The sequence below is a fragment of the Spermophilus citellus genome (assembly GCF_964194105.1).
Source record: "Spermophilus citellus genome assembly, chromosome: 10".
Classification (NCBI taxonomy): domain Eukaryota; kingdom Metazoa; phylum Chordata; class Mammalia; order Rodentia; family Sciuridae; genus Spermophilus; species Spermophilus citellus.
The window spans coordinates 70,512,624-70,528,542 of NC_138197.1; the positions used below are offsets into that span (position 1 = coordinate 70,512,624).

General features: G+C 38.7%; 1 protein-coding gene across 1 annotated transcript in view; it reads left to right on the top strand.

Moving 5' to 3' along the window:
* Positions 1–5,687: 5,687 nt before the first annotated feature.
* TMPRSS12 (transmembrane serine protease 12) overlaps positions 5,688–15,919 on the top strand; it is a gene marked incomplete at both ends in the record, with an annotated part of 28,569 nt that continues 18,337 nt past the window's right edge. The window contains 3 exons of the mRNA XM_081310826.1: positions 5,688–5,880; positions 6,845–7,040; positions 14,690–14,958. Of these exons, the coding sequence (XP_081166952.1) occupies positions 5,688–5,880; positions 6,845–7,040; positions 14,690–14,958 (658 nt within the window). The remainder of the gene's footprint in view (positions 5,881–6,844; positions 7,041–14,689; positions 14,959–15,919) is intronic.

The window sequence follows — 15,919 nt, forward strand, 5'->3', positions numbered from 1 at the left end:
TCCAGACAAGATGAGCATTTGAATCAGTAGATCAAGTAAAGAAGATCCAGCTTCATCCTTGTGGGTGGGTATCATCCAGTCTGTTGAGGGTCCAAACAAATAAAAAACGGTGGAGGAAGGACAAATCTCTCTTCTAGAGCTGGGAATCCATTTTCTCCTGCCCTCAGACATTAGCCCTTCTGGTTCTAAGGACTTCAGACTTGAACTGGACTTATATCATTGGTTCACATTGAATTTACCACTGGCTTTCCTACTTCTTCAGCTTGCAGATGACAGGCCAGGGTACTTCTGTGCCTCCATAACTGCTTGAGTCAATTCCTATAATCAATCTCCATCTTCCTCTCTATTTTATTGGTTCTGTTTTGTGTAACAATCCTAGGTTCAAAAACATGCAAAACTAAATAATATATTGTTTAGAAAAGTGCTGTCCAATAGAATGCTTTGTAGTGAAAACTGTGTTGTCCAGTATGGTAACAATTAACAGCATGTGGCCATTGAGCACTTAAAATATGACTAATGTAACAGAGGAACTGAATTTTAATGTAAACTCAAATTGTCACATGTGGCTACCACATTATATAGATAGAAACAGAATTAATGGAATAATAAATACAAGATCCAAAATATTGGTTATTTCTAAGAGAAAGAAAAGGGAATCAAATGAGTGAGGCTGTGACACACGGGGTTTCAAAAGTAATAATGGTCTTTTCTTTTTTAAAAAATTATTTTTAGTTGTAGATGGACACAATACCTTTCTTTTATTTATTCATTTTTATGTGGTGCTGAGAATTGAACCCAGTGCCTCACACATCAGCCCCAGTCTTTTTTAAAAATGGGTTTTCATATTTTGTTATTCTTTAAAATGTGGATTCTATAAATGTTTTTTCATAAATATTAAATATTTAATAAAACAAAAATAGTGAATTTGAGGTGATGGATTCATGGATGTATTGCTATTACTTAAACTCTACATAATAAAATATTTCTATTAAAATTTTTCCTGGGCTGGGGTTGTGGCTCAGTGGTACAAAGCCTGCCTAGCAAGTGCAAGGCCCTGGGTTAGATCCTCAGAACCACATAAAAATGAATAAAATATGGACTGGGGATGTGGCTCAAGCGGTAGCGTGCTTGCCTGGCATGCGTGCGGCCCGGGTTCGATCCTCAGCACCACATACCAACAAAGATGTTGTGTCCGCCGAGAACTAAAAAATAAATATTAAAAAAAAAAATTCTCTCTCTCTCTCTCTCCTCTCTCACTCTCTCTTAAAAAAATAATAAAAAAATAAAACACCCTATCACTGGGAGCCAGGCAATTTCAACCTCAGGATTCCAAACCTCTTATCTTCAACTCCCTATTGCTAACCTTCCTTTCTAAAAAAAAAAATAAAAAAATAAAAAATAAAATAAAATATTGTGTCCAACTACAGCTAAAAAATAAATATAAAAAAAATTTTTTTTCTACCACTAATTCAGATATACCCCAAGTGGAGTAGAAGACAACTAGGAAGGGGGGGGGGGGAACCACTTTCACTTCAGACTCCGACAATCCTGCTGCTTAAGGACCTCCGACTAACTTTAGGCCCCAGGTATGGTATTAATGCCCTTATTCTCTATAATACTGGCTCCTAGGCTTTCACTTCAAAGAGAGGTAAGAAGACATTTTGTTTGAATGATCACCTAATTTTGTTTGGAAAATTTTAATAGATAGATTAGGTTTAAAGAATAGAACAAGACATGTTGGTGCACACCTATAATCCCAGTAACTCAGGAGGCTGAGGCAGAGGATCACAAAGTTTGAGGGTAGCTCAGCAACTTAGTGAGGCTCTAAGTTAATTAATGAGACCCTGACTCAAAATAAAAAATTAAATTAAAAAAAAAGAAGGGATGGGGATATAGCTCAATGGTAGAGTTTCCTTGGGTTCTATCCCCAGTCCCACACCCCTGACAAAACAGAAACAAAAACAAAAGCTGTGGGTAAATCTCAGTCATAGAGCTGCATGCTAATATTATTAGCACAGGCAGGACCCTGGGTTCCAAGCTAGCATCATGCCCTCCTGCCAAAAAAAAAAAAAAAAAAAAAAGAGTATGTGTATAAAAAAGAGTTGTCTTCCTCTGAGAAATTGAATCCTGCTCCTGTTCTTTTTTTTAATTTATTTTTTAATTGTAGTTGGACACAATACCTTTGTTTTATTTGTTTATTTTTATGTGGTGCTGAGGATTGAACCCAGGGCCTCATACATGCTAGGCGAGCACTCCACCGCTGAGCACAACCTCAGCCCATTGCTCCTGTTCTTAAAAATAAAAAATAAAAAAAATGGAAAAAAAATCTTAAAAACAAACAGAAATAAAGGGTAAGGGGAATAGACAATGGAAATTTTTTAAAATAATGTTTTATGTAAAATTTTGCTCTAAAAGGAAAGCAGGAGACATAGAGGCAGTGGAAGATTTTTCAAAGGTAGGAGAAACCACAAGTATTATCTATTGCTGCATAACAAGTTATCCAAAAACTTAATGGCTTAAAACAACAAAAATTGATATCTCAGTTTCTGTGGTTTAGGAAGCTGAGTGTAGCTTAGCTAGGCACCTCTGTCTTGAGGTCTCTCCTAAGGTTGCAGTTAGGGTGTCAGCCAGAACTCTGATCTTTTTTTTTTTTTTTAATATTTATTTTTTAGTGGTAGTTGGACACAATACCTTTATTTTATTTATTTATTTTTACGTAGTGCTAAGGATTGAACCTGGGGCCTCGTACTTGCTAGGTGAGCACTCTACTGCTGAGCCACAACCCCAGTCCCAGAACTGTGGCCTTATGTGAAGGTCTGAGAAGAGGAAGAAACACTTCTCAGCTCTCTTACCTGATTTGGTTCTACTTGGCCATTTGAGGACTTCAATGCCTCAGGGGCTGTGTCTGGAGGCCTGGCTGGAGGGCAGTTCACTAAGTGGCAGCCAAATTAACTCTGAGCAAAAGAACCAGAGGGAGAGGTATGCAAGACACAATCGGCTTAAAACTTAATCTTAGAAATGGTAGCCCACTACATGAATCCATTTTGTGTTGCTATAACAGAATATCTGACACTGGATACTTAACAACAAAGAAAAGAGGTTTATTTAGCTCATAATTTGGGGGGCTAGAAATCCAAGCGTGAGGGTCCCCTTTTGTTGCATTTGTGGTGAGGGCCTCTCTGCTAATACACAGGATGGCAGAGAAGTGGAAGGAAAAACAACTGCATGCAGAAGGACAAAGTACATGAGGTGGACTTGCTCTACAACAACACACTTTTGTAAGAACTCACTCTGAAAGACTATCAACAATTCCTCCTGAGGGTCCCCATGATCTAATTATCTTCCATTAGGCCCTACCTCTCAAACTCTTGGCTATGGGCTCAAGTGATCCTCCTGCCTCAAACTCTGAAGCTGGGATTGCAGGCATGTGCCACCACTCTTAGGCCCTACCTCTTAGAGATTCCACCACCTTAGCATAGTTATGCTGGGGACCAAGCTTGCAGCACATGAACCACTGGGGGTCAACATTCCAACCATATCTAAACCACTGCACCTATATCCTCAAGCCACCTTTTACTTGCTAGAGATGAATCACTAAATCCAGCCAATACTGAAGAGAAAGGGACCAAACATGGGTGTAACAGGAGACAGAGAAGGCCCCCACCCTGTAAAGGAAGTCTATCATGCCAGAAGAGATTTGTCTGCTGATAGAGATGATCCCACACAGAGAGGAAATGACAAGGCAGGGGAGATGAATGAAGACCCAGAAAGGGCAGAAGGAATCTAGGCAGAGGACCTTTGCAATGACTGGTACACTGTCTTTTTCAAGCCATTTCATGATTTGGCTGCACACACCTGTTTTATGAATCTGTTGACACCCTATCATCTGTCATAGCAAAATTTATCATTTTCCCCTGCTTACAAAGCCATCTACAATCTGATCACATTCCACACACATAGAAACACGCACATACCCAACTCTGTTCCGGCCCCTTTTAAGTGTTACCTTCCATTAAAACATTTGGAGATTAGGGAATTTGTTTTTTTGTTAGCCCCTAGGTGCCACCTGCAGCTTGTTTCTCCAACAGTACCTACTTTCTACCCACTGACTGTGGTTTGGCCCCAGGCCTCTGCTTACTTTCCTGTGTTACCTTCTGTGCCAACCTAATATACTCCTTTTATTCAACGCTGCCAACCATGTCAGCTTTAGAGGGATAAAATGAGCAAGGCAATTGACCTTTTATTGACCCCACTTTAATTCTCCACCACGTGACCAACTTTCCAGACTACGGAATCCCACACATCTCACTCCTGAAGGTATGGGGCAAATGAAGGCAAAGTTCAGCCTAACTCAAGATGGGAAATGATGAAACAATTTAAAACCAAACATTAAACATCATTCTTAAAAACTCAGGGTCATGTTAAAAAAATATTCCATTATATTTATTAAAGCATGGTGAGGCAGCCTTTACTTGGGATCATAAAGACAGGGACAGCAAGGGCTGGAGATGTAACTCAGTGGTAGGATGCTTGCCTAGTATGCAGCAGTAAGGCCCTGGGTTCAAGCCCCATCATCCCCAGCATTCCCCTTCAATACAAAGGTACAAAGAATTAGGGCAATGGGGGGCTGGAGTTGTGGCTCAGTGGTAGAGCACTTGCCTGGCTTTCATGAAGCCTTGGGTTCGATCCTCTGTGCTGCATATGAATAAGTAAATAAAAGATCCACTGACAACTGAAATAAAATGAAAATAAAAGAACTAGGGCAATGGGATTTTGAAGTAGGGAGAGATTAGGCTCAACTCCAAATACAACATGGGTAAGTGGGAATTTATAGCCAAAGAACAGGGTAAGGGCCAATGGATGGAAAATCCACTAAGAGATAACATCAAGAGTAACAGGGGTTCAGGTTAAATCCACTGAACAAGGTGCTTGGTGAAAACAGGCCAAGATGAGGAGACAGTATCTGGAGGATGGTGTGTGGCATATAGCATGTGGGTAATGCCTACTTACTCAATGGACTGATTAACCAGGGCCACTTATCTGTGTCCCCTGCTCCCATACGATGTTTGGAAAGTCAAGAGGCATCTCAGGGTTTCTTAGAGAGGCAAGGAATGATGGATCTCTCAGGTTAGAGACTGAACAGGGCATGAGTGCTTATGTTTCTTAGGGGAGGTGCAATTACCACCAGTCGGGTTTGTGCTCAATTTTGCAATCCTTAAATCTAGTTTTATTAGCTCAGCCTGAGTTGTGTGCTCAAGATAAACTACTTTAAAGCTGGAAGAGATCAATCTGCTCCACAGATGCTGGGCTTCCCTAATGGCCTTTTCATCTCCAATCCCAACTTCTGTGCCCACCTTGCCTCGGTTGTACCTCTGCCTTCCCCAGCTATGGCCCTTGCTTTGGAAAGCCTCCGGGCCCTCCAAGTCTGAGCAGGCAGCGCCCGGGGTTCCAGCACCTTCCCGCCACTACAGCCGCCCTACCGTGGGGTAGCAGTGTGCTGCTAGGGCCCTGGAGGGGCTTGCCAATGAAAACAAACCCGCAGAGCCCAGGGGAGGCAGGCACTGACCTACCCTTGTCCGAGAAGGGGAGGCCAACTGAAATCCGCATCCGGGCACCTCGACGCCCGCGGCCTCCCTGGAGGCTGTGGGAGCGCGGGCTTCGCCGCCATCTTGCCCGCGAGCGCCAAGATGGGGCGGGCGCTACTGGGTGCTGCGCTGCTGTTTGTGGGGGGCGCTCTCCTCTCCTCCGAGCACCCCTCGCTCCCCGGGAGGAACGGGCTCGGCCCCTCGCAGGGACAGGCCGCTGGTCCTGGGTGGGCCAGGGTGACGCACTGGCAGCAGTTGGACGAGGCCCAGAAGGAAGAGCCGGCAGCAAAGGGCAGTATCCCTTCATTCCTGGCAGCCCCTGCCTTTCCCCGCGGCCCGCCTGTGAACTGGGCTCCTGCCCGTGGACCCAGCCCCCTTAACCCAAACCCGACACACCTAAGCGGCTTCTAGACGCAGAATGATGTCGGTAGGAGTGATAATAACAGGGACCTACCTTTGTGCGGGCCTCTGTATTTGCTCCTCAAAACGTTCTGGGGCCCATCATTCTGATTTTACAGATGGCTGATTCACTAGTGTTCGGAGTTGAAGGGGACCTTTATATAATACAGCTGAGCACAATCAGCTTAGCATGTTAAGTGGCAAGAATCAGAACTTGAAGCGAACTTGTACCTCTGGACTCGCCAGTCCCAGGGTTTTTCTTTTTTTCCTTTTTGGTGCCAAGGGTTGAACTTAGGGCCCGGGACATGCTAACTACACACCACCACTGAGCTACACCCCAGCCTCCAAGTTTCAGGCTCTTTTGTCACTTGAGTTTTTTGGGTTTTTTTTTTTTTTTTTTTTTTTTTTTGTACTAGGGATTAAACTCAGGTCATTTTATAAAATGAGCTTCATCCTCAATTCTCTCACTAGCTAGCCGGGAACTTGCAATCTGTCTTGGCCCCTGGAGTCACCATGATCCAGGCCTGCACCATAGGACCTGGCTAAATTTCAGGCTCTTAATCTCCATCTCATACAGGCAATAATGTGATGCCTGGCTAGAGGATATTCTTGTTTTTATACTTTTTTGGGAAAGAGCTTTAACTTAATGAATTGTACTGATTTCATGTCTATGTAAAAATAATCAATTATGGCATGTTTATCTTAACTCTCCTTTACGACTCAAAATTTGGGCTTGCCTTAGGTATCCAGTTTTTAAAATAGGAATTTAAAGGTTTACATTAATGTGGTCAGATGAGTAAGTAACACACAAATATAAATATAGATGCCCAGTCCAAATAATATATCATTTTTATTTTTAGATTGTGGAACAGCACCGCTTAGGGATATGTTGCAAGGGTCTCGGATTGTAGGGGGCTCAGATGCTCAAGATGGTGCATGGCCATGGATAGTTAGTCTACAGATTCGATATGGCCGTTTTCTTGCTCATATATGTGCAGGAAGCCTAGTGAAAGACAGGTGGGTTCTCACAGCTGCCCACTGCACTAGAGACGCTAGGTATGTATTCAGAATGTAATTCTTATTTTACTCTCTTATGGGATATTTTCAAGTGGTAGAGGGTCATTTGACTTCAGCTGTTTTCATTTAAGCCACATGTTTGCAAGGTTTGAAATCATATGCCTTATACAGAAACCACTGTATTTGTTGAAATTAATCATTTATATGTCAGTCTGTGAATACTTTAGAGTTTGCAGTTTGTCATCTCTGTCGCAATTACTTAGCATGAAAGTAGCCATAGAAAATACATAACTGAATGAATGTAGCTGTGATCCAATGAAACTTTTTTTTTTTTTTTTTTTAATGGTGCTGGGGATTAAACCCAGGACCTTGTACATGTTAGGCAAGCACTCTACCAACTGAGCTATATCCCCAGCCCCCAATAAAACTTTACATATGAACACTAAAGTTTAAAATTCATATATTTTTCTCAGTTCCAAAAAAATTTTTTTTAACTGTTTAAATGTGAAAAACATGCTTTGGAGGCTGGGTTGTGGCTCAGCAGTACAGCAATTGCCTAGCATGTTCGAGGCCTGGGGTTCGATCCTCAACACCGCATAAAATTAAATAAAATAAAGGTATTGTGTCCAACTACAACGAAATAAATAAATATTTTTAAAAAAGAAAAACATGCTTTGTTCATGGGCTGTATTAAAAAAAGGCCAAATATGGCTTTCACAGATTCTTTGTAAGATTCTCTTTTGCTTCACTTGCATTGGCCCATAAAATCTCAGTTACAGTCAGATTTCTGTGATCAGAATACTTAAAAGACCCACCTTCCTGCCAAATCCAATGACCTTGTCTCAGTTTCCATCCTATTTGACCTTGATAGCATGGGGCAATGATGAAAGCATCTTCTCCTTAAACTATCTCTTTCCTGAAATTCCTTGTGCCAAAAGACCCTCTTGAGCCATACCCCCAACTCTTTTTTATTTTTTCTGATTTTTTTTAGTATTAAGACTTTTTCAAGGCCCATCAATAAACATAAAGTAGTTATGTGAATTCAAATTCCCAGGAAAATGTCAGGGTTGACCAAGGGGAGAAATCTATTACTTTATTATATGCACTCAGCTACTATTGTCTTCATGTGATTAACAACCATTTCTTCCTAATTCCATTTCTGTCAAAAACCCATCTCTTTAAATTTTTTTATTGGTTCTTTTTAGTTATACATGACATAGGATTCATTTTTACCTAATTATAAAAGCAAGGACTATAATTTATTCTAATTCAGTCTCTAGTACACCCTTCCACTCCATTCCCTTCTCTACTGATCATTCTGCTATTTACTTATAGTTTTTTTTTTTTTTAATTAGTGTCTTGTGGATATACATGATGGTGAGGTTCACTGTGGTATATTCATATATGTACATAAGAAAGTTAAATCAGATTCATCCCACTATCTTTCCCTATCCCATCCTTCCTCCCTTCCCTTCATTCCCTTTTGTCTACTCCACTGCTCGCTCTTCTATTTTTTTATATGCCCTCCCGCATTTTGGATTAGCTTCCACATATCAGAGAAAACATTCAACCTTTCACTTTTTGGTACTGACCAATTTCACTTAGCATGATAGTCTCCAATTCCATCCACTTACTGGCAAATGCCTTAAAGTCATTCTTCTTTATAGCTGAGTAATACTCTATTGTGTATGTATGTGTGTGTATATATCACATTTTCTTTACCCATTTATCTGCTGAAGGGCACTTAGGTTGGCTCAATAGCTTGGCTACATGAACTGTGCTGCTATAAAGTCTGTGTCACGGTAGTGTGCTGATTGTAAATCTTTGGATATATACTGAGGAGTGGGATAGCTGGATTATATGGTGGTTCCATTTCTAGTTTTTCAAGGAACCTCCATACTATTTTCCAGAGGATTTCACTAATTTACAGTCCCACCAACAATGTATGAGTGTACCTTTTCCTCCACATCCTCACCAAACACACACATTTATTTTTACTTGTAGTCTTGATAACTGCCATTCTGACTGGGTGAGATAAAATCTCAATGTAGTTTTAATTTGCATTTCTTTAATTACTAGAGTTGAACATTTTTTTCATATATTTATTGACCACTTATACTTCTTCTTTTGAGTGGTGTCTGTTTAGTTCCTTTGTCCAATTATTTATTGATGGAGTTATTTGGGTTTTTTTTGTTTGTTTGTTTGTTTTGGCATTAAGTTTGAGTTCTTTGTATCCTGGATATTAATGCCCTATCTGAGGAGCAGGTGGCAAAGATTTTTTTTTCCATTTTGTAGGCTTTCTCATCATGTTATTGTTTCCTTTGTCTTTTGGCACAAGGAAACAATAACATGATGTTTTTAGTTTGAATTTATTGATTCTTGATTTTACTTCTTATGCTTTAGGTGTCTTGTTAAGGAAGTCTGTACCTGAGCTTCCATGTTGGAGTGTTGGGTAAACATTTTCTTTTAGCAGTTGCAGAATTTCTGCTCTAATTCTTAGGTCTTTGATCCACTTTGAGTTGAGTTTTGTGCAGGGTGAGAGATAGGAGTTAAGTTTCATTCTACTACATGGATTTCCAGTTTTCCCAGCATCATTTGTTTAAAAGGCTATCTTTTCTGCTACATGCTTTTGGCACCTTTCTCTAGTATCAGAGAACTGCATTTATGTGGTGTTGTCTGTGTGTCTTCTATTCTGTTCCATTGGTCTTCGTGTCTGTTTTTATGTCAGTACCATGCTGTTCTTGTTACTATAGTTCTGTAGTATAATTTGAAGTCTGGTATTGTGATGCCTCCTGCTTTGCGTTTCTTGCTAAGGATTGCTTTGGCTATTCTGGATCTCTTATTTTTCCAAATGAATCTTGTAACTGCTTTTTCTAGGTCTGTGAAGAATGTTATTGGAATTTTGATGGGAATCCACTGAATCTGAATAGCACTTTTGGCAGAATGGCCATTTTTACAATATTAATTCGGAACATAGGTCTTTCCATCCTCTAAGGTGGTCTTCAATTTTTTTCTTTAGTATTCTATAGTTTTCATTTCACCACTTTTGTTAGATTGATTCCCAAGTGAGGTTTTTTTTTTTTTTTTTTTTTTTTTGAGGCTATTGTGAATAGTTTGCCTAATTGGTGTTTAGGAATGTGATTGATTTATGTGTGTTCATCTTTTATGCTACTGCTTTGCAGAATTTATTTATCAATTTTAGAAATCTGATGGAGTTTTTTGGGTATTCTAAATATAAGGTAATGTCACCGGCAAAAAGATAATTTGAACTATTCCTATTTGTATCCCTTTAATTTCTTTCTCTTGCTTGATTGCTCTGGCTAAAGTTTTAAGGGCTACATTGAATAGGATTGATAAAAGTGGGTATTCTTGTCTTGTTCATGTTTTTGGAGAAAATCTTTTCAGTTTTTCTCCATTCAGAATAATGTTGGCCTTGGGTTTGTTATATATAGCCCTTATAATGTTGAGGTAAGTTCTTTCCATTGTAGTTTTTTTTTTTTTTTTTAAGTGTTTTAAACATGAATGGTTGCTGTACTTCGTCAGTTGCTTTTTCTTTATCATGTGATTCTTGTCCTTAAGTCTATTTATGTGGTGAATTACATTTATTGGTTTTTAAATTTTATTTATTTATTTTTTAGGTGTAGATGGACACAACACAATGCCCTTTTATTTTTATGTGGTGCTGAGGATCGAACCCGGGTCCCGCCCGTGCTAGGCGAGTGCTCTACCGCTGAGCCACAATCCCAGCCCCTATTGATTTCTTTTTTAAAAATTTTTTAAATTTTTTTAGTTGTATATGGACACAATACCTTTATTTAATTTATTTATTTGTGGTGCTGAGGATCAAACCCAGGGCCTCTCACATACTAGGTTAGCACTATACCACTGAGCCACAACCCCAGCCCCACATTTATTGATTTCTGTATGTTGAAACAACCTTGCATCCCAAGGGTGAAATCTACTTGATCATGGTGCACCACAATACAATAATATTGGATGACTGTAACATGCCTCTCTCACCACTGTATAGATCATCCAAACAAAAACTAAGATTTTATAGAACTAAAAAAATGCAATTAATAATAGACGTAACAGACATCTATAGAATATTTCCTCCATCAACAACTCAATTCATTTTCTTCTCAGCAGCACATGGAACATTTTTGAAAACAGACCATATTTTAGATCACAAAGCAAATCTCAGCAAATACGAAAAAACTGAGCCACATCCCTAGCCCTATTTTGTATTTTATTTAGTGACAGGGTCTCAGTGAGCTTAGCATCTCGCTTTTGCTGAGGCTGGCTTTGAACCTGTAATCCTCCTGTCTCAGCCTCCCTAGCCGCTGGGATAACAGGCGTGTGCCATTGTACCTTGCTAAGGGAGAAAGTTTTTGTTTGTTTGTTTGTTTGTTTGTGGTGTTGGTGATCAAACTAAGTACCTTGCTGCATGGTAAGCAAGTGTTCTGCCACTGAGCTACATCCCCCAGTCCTTTTCATTTTTTATTTTAAGACAGGGTCTCACTAAATTGCCCAGGCTGGCTTCAAACTTGCAATCATTCTGCCTATGCCTCCTGGAGAGCTGGGATTACAGGCATGTGCCACCATGCCAAGCTACAGAAATGATTTTATTAAGATGTAACTCAACATGCAGTAAAATAAATTCTTTTAGTATACAGTTCTGTGAATTTGACAAATGCATGGTCATATAATTACCAGCACAAAACACAGTTCTTTTTATTTCCCAAAAATTTCCTGTGTCCCTCCCCGTCTCTTTATAGTTTTGCCTTTTCCAGTGTTCTATAAACAGAATCACACATAGTGTATGTAGCCTTTTGAATTTGGTCACTTTTACTTAGCATATAAATTTGAGAATCATCTGTTATTGTGTGTATTATTACTGTTCTTTCTTTTGGGATGGTGCTGAGGATTGGACCCAGGGCTCAACCCTTGCTAGGCAAGCACTCTACCACTGAGCTATGCTCCCAGCCCCATTACTGTTCCTTTTTATGGGAATAGTAATGGGTAGTAATCTATTTTATGAAGGTAGCACTGTTTATCAATATACCACTTGAAGGATATTTCCAATTTGGGCAATTAAGACTTAAGCTATGGAGCTGGGGCTATGGCTCAACGGTAGAGCACTCACTTAGCATGTGCAAGGCCCTGGGTTCGATCCTCAGCACCATGTAAAAATAAATAAAATAAAGGTATTGTGTCCAGCTACAACTGAAAAATAAATATTAACAACAACAACAAAAAAAGAGCTAAGCTACTACAAATATTTGCATATTGGTTTTTGTGAATGTTGGTTTTTATTTCACTTGAATACCCACGTGGGATTACCAGGTCAAATGATAAGTGTATGTACAACTTTATATTTAAAAATATGCAAGTAGTGGGCACAGTGGCACCTGCCAATAATTCTAGCTACTTAGGAGGCTGAGGCAAGAGCATCGCAGTCTGGGCAACACAGAGAGATAGTGTCTCAAAATAAAAAATAAAAAGCTTGGGGATGGGGGATATAGCTCAGTTGTCAGAGTGCTTGTCTTACATGCACAAGGCCCTGGGTTCAATACCCAGCACCACAAAGATAAATATATAAAAGATGTATGCTATCAGGCAGCTACAATAAAGACTTAAAAAAAAAAAAAGCTTGGGATGTAGATCAGTAGTGAAGTGCTGCCTAGCATGGTTTGAACCCAGAAACACTCAACCAGTGAGCCACATCTCCAGCCACTTTTTATTTATTTTATTTAGAGACAGGGTGTTGCTGAGTTGCTTAGGCCCTTGCTAATTTGCTCAGGCTGTGAAGCCCTGGGTTTGGTCCCAAAAACCATAATAAAGAGGTAAAACATATTTAATATAAGAAAATGACAAAATAGAAAAGAAAAATGAGTCATTATATATCCCAGAAATAACAGGTGTTTTTGTTACACATTTACTCTAAATTTTTCTATGCATGTACATAAACTATTTTATATATTAATATAGTTATTACTGTGAAATAGCCTTTTTCATTAAATTGTATAACATGAGAATCTTTATGACATGTCGATACACATCTGTTACTTCTACATTCCATGCTATAGATGTGCCAAAATTTACCTGAGCCATGTGTTGGGCATGTAGGCCTTTTCTGTGGTAAATATTCTTATAGCTAAACTTTTGTGTTCATCTTCTGTTTCTTTGGGATAAACTTTAGGAGGTAGAACTGCAGAGTCAAAGGCAATCCAAATTTTACAGACTACTGACACACGTTGCCAAAGTGTCCACGTATTTACACTTTCTGTGAGAGGCAACAGGAGCCCAGTACCGCCTTTTTGCTATCATCAAACACACACATGCTTATATATAAACTTTGCTAACATGGAGGGTCCAAAATGTTTCAGTATTTGTAAACATAAGCATATAAAGTGAAAGTTTTTCCTTCCTAAGTGAATTCCAGATGTAACAACTGTTAAACTAATGGGGATTTAATTGTTGATTTTTTGACCTTTTTTTGGCTTGATGGTTTGTTTTTAGGCTGTCAAGAAAATTATTTACTTCTTGTTTTTACCTTCAGTGAAATGTTTTACAAAATCCTTTCTCATTTAATTTAAAATAATTCTTTCTAGTAAATCATAAAAGCAGAAGAAATATTTTGGTGAATTTTGATATACCCATCACACAGCTTCAAATTATCAACTTATATCTGATCTTATTTTATTTATACTCTTACCAACTTCCTGCTCCAATGTGTGTGTATGTGTGGGTTATGCTGGGATCAAACCTAGGGCCCCATGCATAAGTGAGGGCTCTACTATTAAACTACACCCTTAGCCTACCCCTTCCAATTATTTTGAAGGAAATCTCAGGCCTATCACTTTGGATATATCTAAAAGATAGGAACTCTTTATTTAGAAGATTTACTCACAGAAATATTTAATCCATTTGCAGTTTATTTTGGTGCTTACTGTTAGTCCAGAGATCTAATTTTATTCTCTTTTCAAACAATTAACTAGTTGTCCAGTACCATACTGAATAATTCATCCTTTGGTCCATTGGTTAGAAATCCTATCTTAATCATATATTAAAATCTCATATGCTTAAATCTGTTTCTGAATTGTCTGTCCTATTGGTATTTTCCCTGTTTCCTACATCACATTTATTTTGTTTTTTGGCAGTACTGGGTACTCTATCACCAAGCCACATCCTTACCCCCCTCTCCCCGCTTTTTATGCCAAGGTTTGAACCCAGGAACACTCAACCACTGAGCCACATCTCCAGCCACTTTTTATATTTTATTTAGAGACAGGGTCTTGCTGAGTTGCTTAGGGCCTTGCTAATTTGTTCAGGCTGGCTTTGAACTTGTGGTCCTCCTGTCTCAGCCTCCCAAGCTGCTAGGATTACAAGCATGTGCCACCATCTCTGGCCCCTAACCCTTTAAAAATTTTTTTTGAGACAGGGTCTCTGTTAGCTGCTGAGGCTGGCCTCAAACTTGCAATCCTCCTGTCTCAACTCCAGAGTCACTGGGATTACTGGCATGTGCCAGGGCACCCAGCAGGCTTTTAATTTATATTTCATGTCACATGAAAGTAGAATTAAATTTTTTATTAATCTAACATAAGAAAAAAAAACTAGTGAAAGATTAATAATATTTACTAAATTAAATAAACATGCTTATAATAAGAATATTTACTTTCTTCCAGAGATCCTTTACAGTGGAGAGCTGTGATGGGAACCAATACAGTAAATATGAGTCAAGCATACACCAAGAGGATAAAAGTTAAAGCAATCAGTATTCATCCAGACTTCATTATGGAAACTTACGAAAATGATATTGCACTTTTTTATTTAAAAAAACCTGTGATGTTTAATGACTATATACAGCCTATTTGTCTACCTTTTGATGTTTTCCAAAACCTGGACGAAAACACAAAGTGTTTTATAAGTGGCTGGGGAAGAACAAAAGAAGAAGGTAATTATAGTCTGAATTTTACTGATATAAATCTTTCTGATTACTGGTACAGGAGGGTCAATACTTTTATATATAAATATCCTTTTGTAAATTTCTTTTTAAAAGTTTTAATTTTTTTTGCAGTACTGAGGATTGAATCCAGGACTTTGTGCATTCTTAGCAAGCACTCTACCACTTAGCTACATTCCCAACCACATTCTATGTATTTTTAAAAAATTACTCTATATTACCTCTTTATTATGAGACTAAATAAATAATAGATCTTTATAAACCAGAGTAAAGGAACTATTTTTTTGTCCATATTTTCTTCCACATGGGAGGGAGAGAGAAAATTTCTTCCAAAGCAGAAGAGACTTTCTTTGGTTACACATGCCAAGATATTGCAATCCTCCTGTCTCAACCTCCAGAGTCACTGGGATTACCGGCACGTGCTAGGGTACCCAGATAGAATGGTAGTTACAAATGCTTTCGTAGTCTAAGACTCACAGATTATTAAGCTGATTCTGTGGCAGAATTGCCTACCAATAATAAGCTTTTTATAAGGAATCTAATTTAGTTTCCTTTTCATTTAATACCCTATTTAATACCAGGCAGGTTCATTGTCATGTAATTTCTTTAGTATACACATAAGCACTAAATGTTGATCAACTGAATTAATGGGAGGAATGAAAAAACAAAACAAAACAAAACCAGAAAACACAGTCTGTGTCTTTGGTAATAGCAACAACTACTTTTGGGGAGCATTTCCTTGTTTCAGGCCCTGTTTTAAGTGTGACTTTATTATATTTTATCCTCCCAATAGTCCTATTGGAACTCAAAGCTTATCATGTTTTTCCCATGTCACAGACCAGGAATTGAAGATCTTAGATCTTAAGAATTTGGGACTCAAATCTAGGTCTTTGTGATTCTAATGCCTGAATAATAACTACTACATTAAACTGTTTTTGAGGGAACCATAGCC